General features: G+C 43.5%; 2 protein-coding genes across 7 annotated transcripts in view; one reads left to right on the forward strand and one right to left on the reverse strand.

Annotated features, from left to right (window-relative positions):
* LOC306926107 (WD repeat-containing protein 47-like) overlaps nt 1–12,492 on the forward strand; it is a 43,894-nt gene that overhangs the window by 27,908 nt on the left and 3,494 nt on the right. The window contains exons 14-17 of the mRNA XM_079505368.1: nt 9,117–9,287; nt 9,384–9,515; nt 10,643–10,861; nt 11,987–12,492. The exon at nt 11,987–12,492 is cut by the window's right edge and continues 3,494 nt beyond it. Coding sequence (XP_079361494.1) covers nt 9,117–9,287; nt 9,384–9,515; nt 10,643–10,861; nt 11,987–12,129 — 665 coding nt within the window. The 3' untranslated portion in view covers nt 12,130–12,492. The remainder of the gene's footprint in view (nt 1–9,116; nt 9,288–9,383; nt 9,516–10,642; nt 10,862–11,986) is intronic.
* On the reverse strand, nt 187–6,510 carry LOC306926685 (E3 ubiquitin-protein ligase TRIM39-like). 6 transcript variants are annotated; one of them, XM_079506083.1, is made up of 7 exons: nt 6,369–6,510; nt 4,306–4,889; nt 3,676–3,750; nt 2,810–3,043; nt 1,997–2,156; nt 742–950; nt 187–660 (listed from the first exon to the last, which is right to left on the reverse strand). In XM_079506083.1, exons 2-7 carry the CDS (start codon nt 4,885–4,887, stop codon nt 427–429), a joined length of 1,494 nt encoding a protein of 497 aa, XP_079362209.1. In that variant the 5' UTR covers nt 4,888–4,889; nt 6,369–6,510; the 3' UTR covers nt 187–426. The 6 variants fall into 6 exon arrangements, 4 of the variants coding, with proteins under 4 accessions (XP_079362209.1, XP_079362208.1, XP_079362211.1 ...); XR_013790415.1 differs by having other exon boundaries at nt 521–660; nt 2,079–2,156; XM_079506082.1 differs by having other exon boundaries at nt 187–950.

Genomic DNA, 12,492 nt, shown 5'->3' on the forward strand with positions numbered 1-12,492 from the left:
GTTGTGTGTTGGTCTGGTGAGTGGGAGACTGGGGTTCCATCCCCGCTACCTGTGTCTCACTACACTTAGAAAACCATAACATGATGCTATGAATGAATGATAGTGTATCTTTTGAAGAAAAGAGAACAGTCAAAGACTCAAAGATAAATAATAATTCATATTGTCAACTGACACACAGAGACATACTGTATGCATATTATTCCACTTTATTTGACTTGCATCACAGAGTTAATACAGAGAGAAAAACGTATGTTAAGTACAGTGTGGTTTCTATTTCAGAGTGCCGACCATCCATGGAAGAGAAATGCTGCAATTTCCAATAGCTCGGAATCCCCATTCGCAACGTCATTAGAGTAAGGTTTCTGAACTGTCCAGAATCCAGCTCTGAGACAAGTAGTGATCGGTAGTAAGCTCTGATATCCCCAATTATGTCAAAAACAATGTCCCGGGTTTTTTTTTCTTGCCATGCACATAAAAGTAGGGAAACAATGGTACAGTGAACGTTTCGCCTGTCAAAGAGCAAACGTGCAACTTCGTATCCACGTCATAGAAAGAGACACGGCCTTCCTCATAGTCCAAATAGACTCCTACTTTTCTCAGCTGTCGGCCGGGGGGAAGGGTTTTGCCATAAATGTCGTTATATGTGTAGTCTGAACCGCTCTTCCGCATGAAAAAGAACCCATTCTCTCTTTTCACATTGACCTCTCCTTTCCTGTCGACTGTCTCCTTGGCGACGCCGACCTCCCAGTCCGTTCTCACCCCCACCTGGACTTCCCAGTAATGGCGTCCAGAGGTGAAGCCCTTCTCGCCTAAAACCATGGGATAGTAGTCAAACCTCTTTGGATTGTCGTCGGTCACAGGATTTTGTCTGTTTGAGCATTTCCCACACTTCCCACCTTCAGACAAGGTAAGCCAGCGGTTGGCTGTGTCCGGGTCCATGGTGACCAACTCTGAAGAGCAGAAGTTTGGTTAAAATACAACTTTATTTCGGATCCGTCTGTTCCACTCCTACATACCTGTCCAGTGAAAACAGTGTGTGCAAAAAGACAATCTACAATGACACAGGTGTGCAAAAGGACAATCTACAAAGAGTAGGAAATCTAAAAAAAAAAGTGTACAGGAAGCAAAAGAGAATGTTTTCTCTCACGTCAGGTACTGTTGTAATATAATAACGGTTAAGCTTTGCATTGAGCACTTAAATCCCCTCATCACAACATTATTTAAAAAAAGGTGGACAACAGCAGACACTCTTAATCTTCAGTGATTTACAGTAACCAAGTTAAACACAAGGTAATGCATAGAGATAGTTTATCTAGGATCATACATAAACCATAAAGGATCATACGTAAACCATGAATCTATCATCAGTTTAGACTAAGGGCCGATTCATACTCCTATTTTAGAGCCGAATAAAAGTCGGTTCGGCTCTGTAGAGCATACAATGTGACGTCATTTGAGGTTCGGGGGGGCGGGTACCGTCCTGAAGTCGGCTCTTCGGTGCTACTGAAAATATCAGACGAGCCGAAATCATTTCGGCACTACAGCGCCGAAACAGCGGTAAAATAGGAGTATGAATCGGCCCTTAACTGTGAAAAAAAAAGTACATTCAAACAAACTATAGGATGCCAGCCAGGTCAACAACAAGGAACCTGGCATCCGTCTACAGTAAATGCAGTGCATCTACAGTTGGGTGCCACCAATATTGTCCCTTATCATTTGACCCATTTAGGCCTGACCTCAAAACTTTTAAAAATCCTTCTAAATTTCACGATTTTTCAAAAATAGCAGACCTACAAGCTCGTAGCGCGCCACTCGGTGGCGCGCTATGAGCTTGTAGATCTGCTATTTTTCAATAGCTAAATTATAACAATGTTTAAAATACCAAAAGGGGTTCCCGCCTAAAATGGGTTAACTGTCCTTTTGCGCAGATCACGCAAACCTCAGCAAAAAGAAAAGGACAATATCGATGGCCTCCAACTGTAAATGACATTTTAACCAACATCAACTTGCACAGATAGAATGTGTGTCTTCAGTTCTTGACAGAAATCAGCTACAAGGTGAGACAGAGCTTCTTTCACGTCGGCGTAATGGCTCCTCTCAGACCAGCCCGTGTTGGTTGGAGGATGCGTACAAAGCTTCTCGGCAGTCTGAAAGTACTGGTGGAAAACAATTAAGTAAAACATTCAAATAAAAAGCAAGATTTCATGAAGGCGACGCCAACTCATTGCCATTTGACGAACTGGTTGATGTGTACAGACAAGACAATATTACTGCCAGTCCTCAATTTACTTAATTGGCCGGTGTAATTAAACAACGACTAAGGGGCCTTTACACAAGGCGTAAGTTAGTATGTCAATAATATTGTTTGACGTTATATCTAATCAATGGAGCAATAATGTCACTCGTGAAATTAGACCAATTTAAATCAATCACTCAATGTAATTTTGTTATGTCCTCCTTGGTGTGTAAAGGTGAAGCCATAGCACCTACAAGAGTAGCAGATGTTTTTGAAACATTTTAGCAACTCAACTCTTGTATGGGGGATCCCTGCCACAAAATATATTTTTTCTAAATGGGGTCCACTCCAAGGCCAAATTATTCTATTAATTAACCAAATGTCTCTGGCAGGCGTAATGGACCCTGAATTGTAAGCATAGATCCACAAATATTTGTTTAGCCATATACAACTTTCATTAATGTTTTGAGGACCAGGACAATTGTAATGTCTCTTTCTCAAATACTGTACTAGTGAGAACGTTGGGCCCTCACAAGAATGCACGCACACAGTGAAACATCTCGATGTGCAGACCTGCAGTAAGTGGAGAGGGTCGTGGTTCTCCTCCAGCTGCTCCAGCTCATTGCTCCTCCATTGCAGCTCAGCGATTTCCCACGCCAGCTCTTTAACCATGGCGGTCGCCTTGTTCTCCATCTCTTGCCGTTTCCCTCGCATAGTGGACTTCAGTTCTGTGTGCTTTGCCTTCACCCGGTCTATCAGGGAGGTGAAGAGCTCATCTACATCTTCAAGCTCCTTCTTTGTCTTCTCCTTGTATGATACAAATGGATTATATAGGAAAGTATATTGTTAGGGCTGTCACGATTGTAAATTATGTTGAATATTAGTTGTCACACAAAATGTCTTTGGCATTGTTGGTTTGTTTTTTTAGGCTTCATAATCACAAAATTGCACAGGGCAGATATGAAAAATTACTTCATATACAAATAAATCACTGATATATTTAATAATTATATACAGAAATTCTAGAAGCTTACAACATGTCACAAACCTACTTAACCACATGAACCCTAGTGCCTCCATTGTGGTTCATTCAGTAACAAAATAGCAGAACTACAAGCGTTGTGAGAGGCTCAGCTATTTTCAGCGAAGAGATTTTGGTGTAAAAAAAAAGTAAAAAAGTAGGCGTTCAACTAAGAAGTATAGACCCCTGGGGGTACAGTATCTATCAGCTTTAAGTGGTTAACCCATTTAGGCCTGACCTCGAAATTTTAAAAATTTCAGAAAACTGGAGGATGGCGGTGGCGCGCTACGAGCTTGTAGATCTGCTATTTTCCAATAGCTAAATTATAGCATAATGTTTAAAACACCAAAAGGGGTTCCCGCCCAAAATGGGTTAAGCCAAGTTTAGGTATTAAAAAAAGTTTGTGTGAGAAACTCACTCTGCTAAGGTCAACATTGAACTTCACCTCCTCCATCTTCTCCTTCCTCTGTCTGATCATCGTTTGGATCTTTTCCTGTAGGAAGAAGATATACAAACTAATCAATTCACCATGATGTCAATGCGTGAAGTTGAGTTTGAGAAATAGTATGTTTTGTGAATTGAGTATATATATATATGTATATATATATATATATATATATATATATACACACACACACACACACACACACACGTTTGAGGAGCCAATGGAGTTTGGCTTTGTCAAAAGCACTTTTTAATTCTTTAAATTGGTTCAATATTTCTTTAACCAACAAGAAAATGTAGTGTATCACCAGCCCCCGGTGTTTAACCACATGGGCCTTTATTTTTATTAACCACTCGGTCTCAAACCCTCGCATCCCTATTCTGGGGGGGGAACATTAGATAAACGTAGGCATCCTAGACACATTGTGAGCTTGTAGATCAGCTATGTTCAGAGGTTTGGTGTACAGGTAAAAAAAAAAAGAGCAGACAAGTACCGAGTCAAAGGTCAAGTTTACAAAGTATTGAGGGTTTAACATGAATCCAATATATAGTGGGAGGTCTAACGTGACTTGAAGACCCCCTGGGCTAAAAAAACATATCGTACCTTCTGCCGTGGTGCTTCCTCCTCAAGGGACACAGTGTGGTGCCCCCTGTGGTCAGTCTCGGTGCACAGCGTACAGATGCACATGTCGTCGTCTCTGCAGTACAGCTCCAGCAGCCTCTGGTGCTTCTGGCATATCTTCTCTTCTATGTTCGCCAGCGGCTCGACCAGCTGGTGTCTCGTTAAGGTGGACACGCTGTGGTGAGGTTTCAGATGCGTCTCGCACAACGCCGCGAGGCAAACCAGGCACGACTTCGTTGCCCTGAGCCTCCTTCCCACGCAAAGGTCACACGGCACCTCCCCGGCGTGCAGGGGAGGTTCCTCCTCTACTTCGACTCGTCTCCTCTTTATCTGCGAGGAGATCTCCTCCACGAGAGAGTTCGTGGAAACCTCGGGCCTAGCGTGGAACCTTTTGCTGCATTTGGGACACCGGCATATCTCGCTGCTGTCCCAGCGCTCGCCGATGCAGGCCTTGCAGAAGGTGTGTCCGCACGGAGTGGTGACGGGGTCGCTGAAGACCTCCCTGCAAATGCTGCACTCGAAGCGCTCCTCTGGCAGAATGCCAAGGACGTCGATCGACGACATTGCTGTGGGACGAAATAAGTGTTAGTGAGTCAGAAAGGATGGATAGTCTTGCGATACTTGGCACGTTCAGAAGCACACTTTATGCTCTTTAGAGTTTAGATACCTCTATAAAATTACACAGTGTACACATCGAAAAGCAACATACCAGACAATAATATGTCTTCTTTATTTTCCAGTAGCAATTATTTTACAATGGTCGACTCTCAATTATTCAGAAAGTGTTTGTTCATATGCTTGTCCACTTGGCTCCATTGACTCTAATGTATTTCACCAGAGTTTTGGCTGCAGTTTTCCACCCACTTCACTTCTTGGAATTGCAGGGTAGAGAAAATGATGTCGGCGACCTTTAATTTCGTCAGATTCCTTGACCGTACCTTGACTGTGTGGTTTGTTGATTTAAGCAGTCACACCTGACCTAAGGCAAACTAATTACATTGTGAGCTAGGTGTGGCTATGTCACTGGTTCCAAAAACTGGGGTGTCCCCAGATGAGTAGCTTAATGTGCAACATTGTTTTCTCACTCAACAGTAAACAAGCCTATACAGTATAATACAGGGTAGGCCTATCGGCACATTTATAAACAACAAGTGCACTTTGATACCAATACTTTTGGTACTACTAATACTTAAGTAAAGTGAGTACTTTTCCATTTCCCACCACTGCTTACAATAGTTTGGAGACCAGACATTGCTTTGCCGTTTGCTTTTGATTTTCTACTGCCTGTTTGTTTTAATGTTTGTTTATATTGCATTGTTCGCCCCTTGTTTTTCTTTTAACCTGTGTAGCACTTTGGTTGACTTTGTCATGTTAAATGTGCTATATGAATAAAGTATGCCCATTATAGAACACCATAGACTTAGTTGCTGTTGGACAGAGGCAAACAAAAGGCAAAGGTCTAATAACAAAATGTCCATTTGCAGACCACGGCCATGTTTCCATCAGAGTTTGGAAGCACTCATTTTCAGTAAAGCAATGTCCTTCTGCCTCTTGCATTATGTGCTAATTCAAACCAGGTGGTACACAGGGCAGTTGAGTGATATCTAACGAGCACTTCCAAACTCCAGCACTTAGAAAAATAATCACCTGCAAGGACACAAAGTAGCTCATATAACATGTATACAGTGGATTTTTATGAAACAATCACTTTGATGATAGAAAGAGAATAATTCAAGCTTTCCGTACAGCTGCAATGTTGGCGAGTTTGTCGTTGTTTAAGACAATCAGATAGGACTTTGTTTGAATGAATGGGCTGCCATTGGAAGTTGCACCTAGGTAGCACCTTGCCATTAACTAATATGGTAAGATGGCCGTGGTTAACCTGGTGAAAGTTTATTAAACTTTCACCTGTTTTCTCATTAGCAATAGGAGCAAACTACACCATCACCACAATACACCATTACCGCACCCACCCCAACCCCAGAAATCCATCAAACACATTCACCCCATTTTGTGAAGAGAGAGAGACACAGAGAAGCACCTACCTGAAATGTTTATGGTCTTTTGTGATGTGCTGAGACGTGTTTTAAAGTTGCCAACAACCACAAACTCATCAGCTCCTCAGCTGGGTGTGAGTGAAGGCTGTCTGAGAAGACAGATTAAACATCCTCAGAGGGTGTGGCATCACTTAGCCACACCCTGGCTAAGTGATGGATGGAAACCTAAAGAAATGTAGCCTACTACCATTGCTGTGTGATTTATTTTTTTGTATCCTTTATTTCAGATATTCAAAACTCACGATAAAACATCATGAACCTGGGAGCGTGAGAACAATATTTATTGAAATGTAAAGACCACGCACTCAATGCATAACGTTAAAACAGGCAATTTGTATTCAACATGCAGTCAATACAACTAGAGAAGTACAAATTATACTATCCTATACATTTCTAAAACCTCAGTCACCATAGGGGTTGTGCACATGCGCATACATGGTCACTAGGGGGAGCCATTGCACAGTGTAAATGGAACAGCTATACTGATCTCAACAGTCTAACTTCACTAAATCATTTACAATAGAAGCTTTAATAATAATAATAACAAGAACACTAATGACAACAATAATAACATAAGAGGTACAGTACAGTACAGTACAGTACAGTACAGTACAGTACAGTACAGTGCAGAGGAGTACAGTACAGAGAAGTACAGTGGAGTACAGTACAGTATAGTACAGTGGAGTACAGTACAGTACAGTACAGTGGAGTACAGTACAGAGAAGTACAGTGGAGTACAGTACAGTACAGTGGAGTACAGTACAGTATAGTACAGTACAGAGGAGTACAGTACAGTATAGTACAGTGGAGTACAGTACAGTACAGTACAGTACAGAGGAGTACAGTATAGTACAGTGGAGTACAGTACAGTACAGAGGAGTACAGTACAGTATAGTACAGTGGAGTACAGTACAGTACAGTACAGTGGAGTACAGTACAGAGAAGTACAGTGGAGTACAGTACAGTACAGTACAGTGGAGTACAGTACAGAGAAGTACAGTGGAGTACAGTACAGTACAGTACAGTGGAGTACAGTATAGTACAGTACAGAGGAGTACAGTACAGTATAGTACAGTGGAGTACAGTACAGTACAGTGGAGTACAGTACAGAGAAGTACAGTGGAGTACAGTACAGTACAGTGGAGTACAGTACAGTATAGTACAGTACAGAGGAGTACAGTACAGTATAGTACAGTGGAGTACAGTACAGTATAGTACAGTGGAGTACAGTACAGAGGAGTACAGTACAGTATAGTACAGTGGAGTACAGTACAGAGGAGTACAGTACAGTACAGAGTAGTACAGTACAGTATAGTACAGTGGAGTACAGTACAGAGGAGTACAGTACAGTACAGTACAGTGGAGTACAGTACAGTATAGTACAGTGGAGTACAGTACAGAGGAGTACAGTACAGTACAGTATAGTACAGTGGAGTACAGTACAGTACAGTACAGTGCAGTACAGTACAGGGCGGTGGTGGCTCAGGGGTAGAGTGGCTGGATGGTAACCGTAATGTTGCCAGTTCGAACCCAGGCTCCCCCAGAGTTAGTGTCGAAGTGTCCTTGAGCAAGACACTGAACCCCTAATTGCTCCTGATGTGCTGGTTGGTGCCTTGCATGGTTTCCGCCGCCATCGGTGTATGATTGTGTGTCTGTGCATTACATTCACCCATTCAATCTATGTAAAGCGCCTTGGATAAAGGCGCTATATAAATGCACCATTTAGTACAGTACAGTAGAGTAGCATACAGTAGCTTACAGTACAGAGGAGTACAGTACAGAGGAGTACAGTACAGTATACTATTCCCGCTAGGTTGCCACATATGCGGCTTCCAAGCAACTTGGTATATAGAAACATCATGGGTTGCCATGTTTGCTTTTCCAAGTAAAAAAAACACAGTATCGCAACACAGTGCCGGTATGTCTGGGAGACCATTTGGCCTAGGGTCCATACCATCATAAATAGCAGTCTCATCTCAGGTGTTGTACCAGTACACTTTAAAACAGCAGTTGTGACACCACTGATTAAGAAAAACAAACCTAGGCTGGACCCATCTCAGAACCATCTCAAAGCGTTCATTTCTAAGATCCTTGAGAAAACTGTGCTGTATCAATTCTAGTCATTTCTGCAGCTACATAGCATTTTTGACGTTTTTCAATCTGGGTTTAAAGCGTTTCACAGCACGGAGTCAGTATTGTTGAGGGTTTTCAATTACATTCTATTGACCACTGAGACGCTGTGATTCTGCTGCTCCTGGATTTAAGCTCTGCATTCGACACGCTTGATCACAAAACTCTTATCTCCCGTTTAGAGCATTGTGTTGGTGCCAATGATCATGGGCTTTGCGTTTTCACCGTTTGGCATAGCACTCTGTGTAAACCGGTTAAGCCAGAACTGCAATATTTGATGGTTATGATGACTAAAACTAAATATATTGGCAATTTCGTCAACAAATATAACCTGGACTAAAATGTTAGGAAGGGACTAGTTGAGAAGAGATCAAGTAGAACTAAAAGATTTTTTGTTTGGTTGTGCTCGGGTGTTGCGCTCTGAAAATAGCAGATCTTGCAGAATCTACCAAATCAACCTCACAGTAGTAGGTTAGTAGACAAAAACTAAAACTCTTCAGTTGACAAAAATATGACTAAAGCTTAATGGAATTGTATTCAAAAGACTACGACTGAAACCAAATCAAACGTTTGCTGTCCAAATCAACACGTGTCGGTACTGTTCAGGTCCAGACCTGGAGTTCAGCATGCACGACGGCACCATCAGAGACCTGGCCTTCATGGAGGGGCCGGAGAGCGGAGGCTCCATCCTGATCAGCGCCGGAGCGGGAGACTGTAACATCTATACTACCGACTGTCAGAGAGGACAGGGTCTGCACGCTCTGAGTGGACACACTGGTAATGCACGCACACATCGTAACTGTCACACACCAACACATACAGTACATGCCCAGCGGAGTGTGTGTGTTTTGTCATTTTGTCCTGTCACTCTAGGTCACATTCTCTCTCTGTACACGTGGGGTGGCTGGATGATCGCCTCGGGCTCCCAGGACAAGACGGTTCGTTTCTGGGACCTGCGGGTGCCCAGCTGCGTGCGCGTGGTGGGCGCCACGCTGCATGGGTCAGGTCAGTACACAGGCCATGGAGCAGCAATTTTGTCATTACTTTAGTCATGGTCAATACAATTATTTTTGGTTTTAGTCATTAGTTATATTTTTGTCATCTTGAAATGTTTTACCTTTTAGTCGAGTTTTGGTCGACTAAATCTCATACGATTTGAGTTGACTAAATCTACAATATGGGCATGCAATCCTTGATGGCGTCGTAATGCCTTCTTTTACACTGGGTTGCGTGCACTGCGCATCACAGCGCAGTGCATTGTGAGCTTCGATCTGCTATTGTCAGAGCGCAACCAAACATAAAATGACTTGTCTCTTAGTTCTGCTGGATCTGTTCTCCACTATTCCCTCCCTAACATTTTTGTCTAGTTTTTATTTGTTGACGAAATTGTCAGTATATTTAGATTTTCATCATAGCTTCGTTTTTATTTTGTTTTTCGTCAGTGAAAAAAGGTAGTCGACGAACATTTTTCGCCTTAGTTTATTCAAGTCGACAAAAACAACACGGCCATGGAGTTACTTTTATTTGTTTTTACTTGCATGACTCATCTTTAACCACTAAGCCCTACATCATCTCTGTCGGGTGGAAACCTCATATGTCCAAAACTGTGCCCATACCCGAGGCGGGGTTGGCGAAAGGGCCTTTCTGTGTGGAGTTTGCATGTTCTCCCCGTGTCCCCTCACAAAAACATGCAGTAATCCTGGTCTCTAAACTACCTCCCCCTGGCCAGCCCAGTCTGGCAGAGGAAGTGTAGCGCCCAGGATTACATTAGATAATTGACACTAGGTGAAAAATCTGGGTTGCAAAATCGTGGGATAAAAATTATTAAAAAAAAAAAAAAAAAAGGATTTGAATCGTCAAACTAGCAACAGAATACATGTTAAGAATCTTCCATAAAACCCTATTGTTCTTTGGGCACGGTGGCGGAGTCAGTAGCACAGTAGCACTAGCCTCACAGCTAGAAGGTCCTGCGTTCGATTCCCGGTGGGGAAGCTGTCTTGGGTCTGAGCGACTAAATCTCCTCAAATGGTGGTCAGTGGCTCAAATACCGAATAAATAATGGACCTTTGATATGAAAAGGGTTGAAAACCACTGCTGTAATAACCTCGCTCTCCACACCTCCACCTCCATAGGAAGTGCGGTGGCCTCTGTGGCGGTGGACCCCAGCGGACGGCTGCTGGCGACGGGCCAGGAGGACAGCACCTGCATGCTGTACGACATCCGAGGGGGTCGCACCGTGCAGACCTACCGCCCGCACGGCAGCGACGTGCGCTCGGTGCGCTTCTCGCCGCGGGCGCACTACCTCCTGACGGGCTCCTACGACAACAAGGCCATCGTCACCGACCTGCAAGGTAAGAGTGACGGGGAAACATACTGTGTAGGCAGCACTTGTACTTTCTGTGGGCAGCACTTGTACTTTTTGTGGGCAGTACAGTGGTAAAAGCGCTCAAACTTTCTTCTTATTTCCAGCCTTACCCCACTGCCTCTCTTCTTCCTTTCTTGTATTTCTTGGAAAAATGACTCTTAAAAAAACAGATTTCACCCACTATTTTACTGATGTGACAATAAAGATGATTCTGATTCTGGCTGGATAGGTAAGGTAGGTCGCGGTTAATGTTGTCGACTATGACGAAAAGTGTTCGTCGACTACCCTTTTTTTCACTGACGAAAACTATATAAAAACTAAGCTGTGATGTCTAAAACTAAGGCTGAATATATTGACAATTTCGTATGTCGGTGTTGTCCACGGGCCAATAAGGGATCGGCTGGGTATAAGGTTGGTATAAGGTCAATAACGGGTCTAAAGGATTTAGAACACGCAGTTGTAATAGACATTAGTTAATAGCAGTACTTGCAGCAGCTTGAGCACAAGTGTAGCACCATGCATGCATGTTGTGGCAGCGGTGGCCGAACGGATTGCGGAGCGGTCTTGATACCGGAAGGTCACCAGTTCGAATCAGCGGTCCGACACGTTAAAATTACCACCGCTGAAGTGCCCTTGAGCAAGGCATTGAACCACTACCATGAAATGTTCTATGAGCAGGGCCTGGCTGGAAACAAGTTCTTGAGCTTAGCCCAGATACCCTGGGTAAATATAGTAACTTTGCTTTGCTTTGCTTTGGCCTACTTGTGTGCAAGGCGCAAGTTGGCGCCTCGACAGAGTGCATTTCTAGTTTTTTCAAAGCGTCTTCGACGTGTTGTGAGCTTGTAGATCAGCTATTTTCAGCATGCAACCAATTGTGAAATGACTTATAGTGGATCTCTTGTCCACTGGTCCCTTCCTAACATTGTTGTCTAGTTTTTATTTGTTGACGAAATTGTCCGTATATTTAGTCTTAGTTTTCGTCATCGTAGCTTAGTTTTCATTTAGTTTCCATGTAGTTTTTGTCAGGTAGTCGACGAACATTTTTCGTCTTAGTTTCAGTCGACGAAATCAACACCGCTTACACGTGTCATGTCTGTGACATCATCAACAGGTGACCTGACCAAGCAGCTGCCTCAGATGGTTGCCGGGGAACACTCGGACAAGGTGATCCAGTGTCGGTGGCACACGCGCGACCTGAGCTTCCTGTCCTCCTCCGCAGATAAGACCGTCGCCCTCTGGGCTCAGGACCCTTGACCCTTGTTGTCATCCCCGAGCTGAAAGACACTGACCGTAGCAGCTAATGTTGTCACCCCCGAGCTGAAAGACACTGACCGTAGCAGCTAATGCAACGACAAGCACAACACCTCCTCGTAGAGACTTAACTGCCGTGTGTGTGTGTGTGTGTGTGTGTGTGTGTGTGTGTGTGTGTGTGTGTGTGTGTGTGTGTGTGTGTGTGTGTGTGTGTGTGTGTGTGTGTGTGTGTGCATGGATGCGTAGGCGTGCATACCTTGCAACTTTCTGGCATGTGCCGTGCGCTGTACGTGCATTTGGCTCAGTTTAGCTACTTCCCTGCAAATCTTATGCCTAATTTATGCTCCATCGTGTGATGTTGAAGTA

This window comes from Electrona antarctica (assembly GCF_951216825.1).
Source record: "Electrona antarctica genome assembly, chromosome: 7".
NCBI lineage: Eukaryota > Metazoa > Chordata > Actinopteri > Myctophiformes > Myctophidae > Electrona > Electrona antarctica.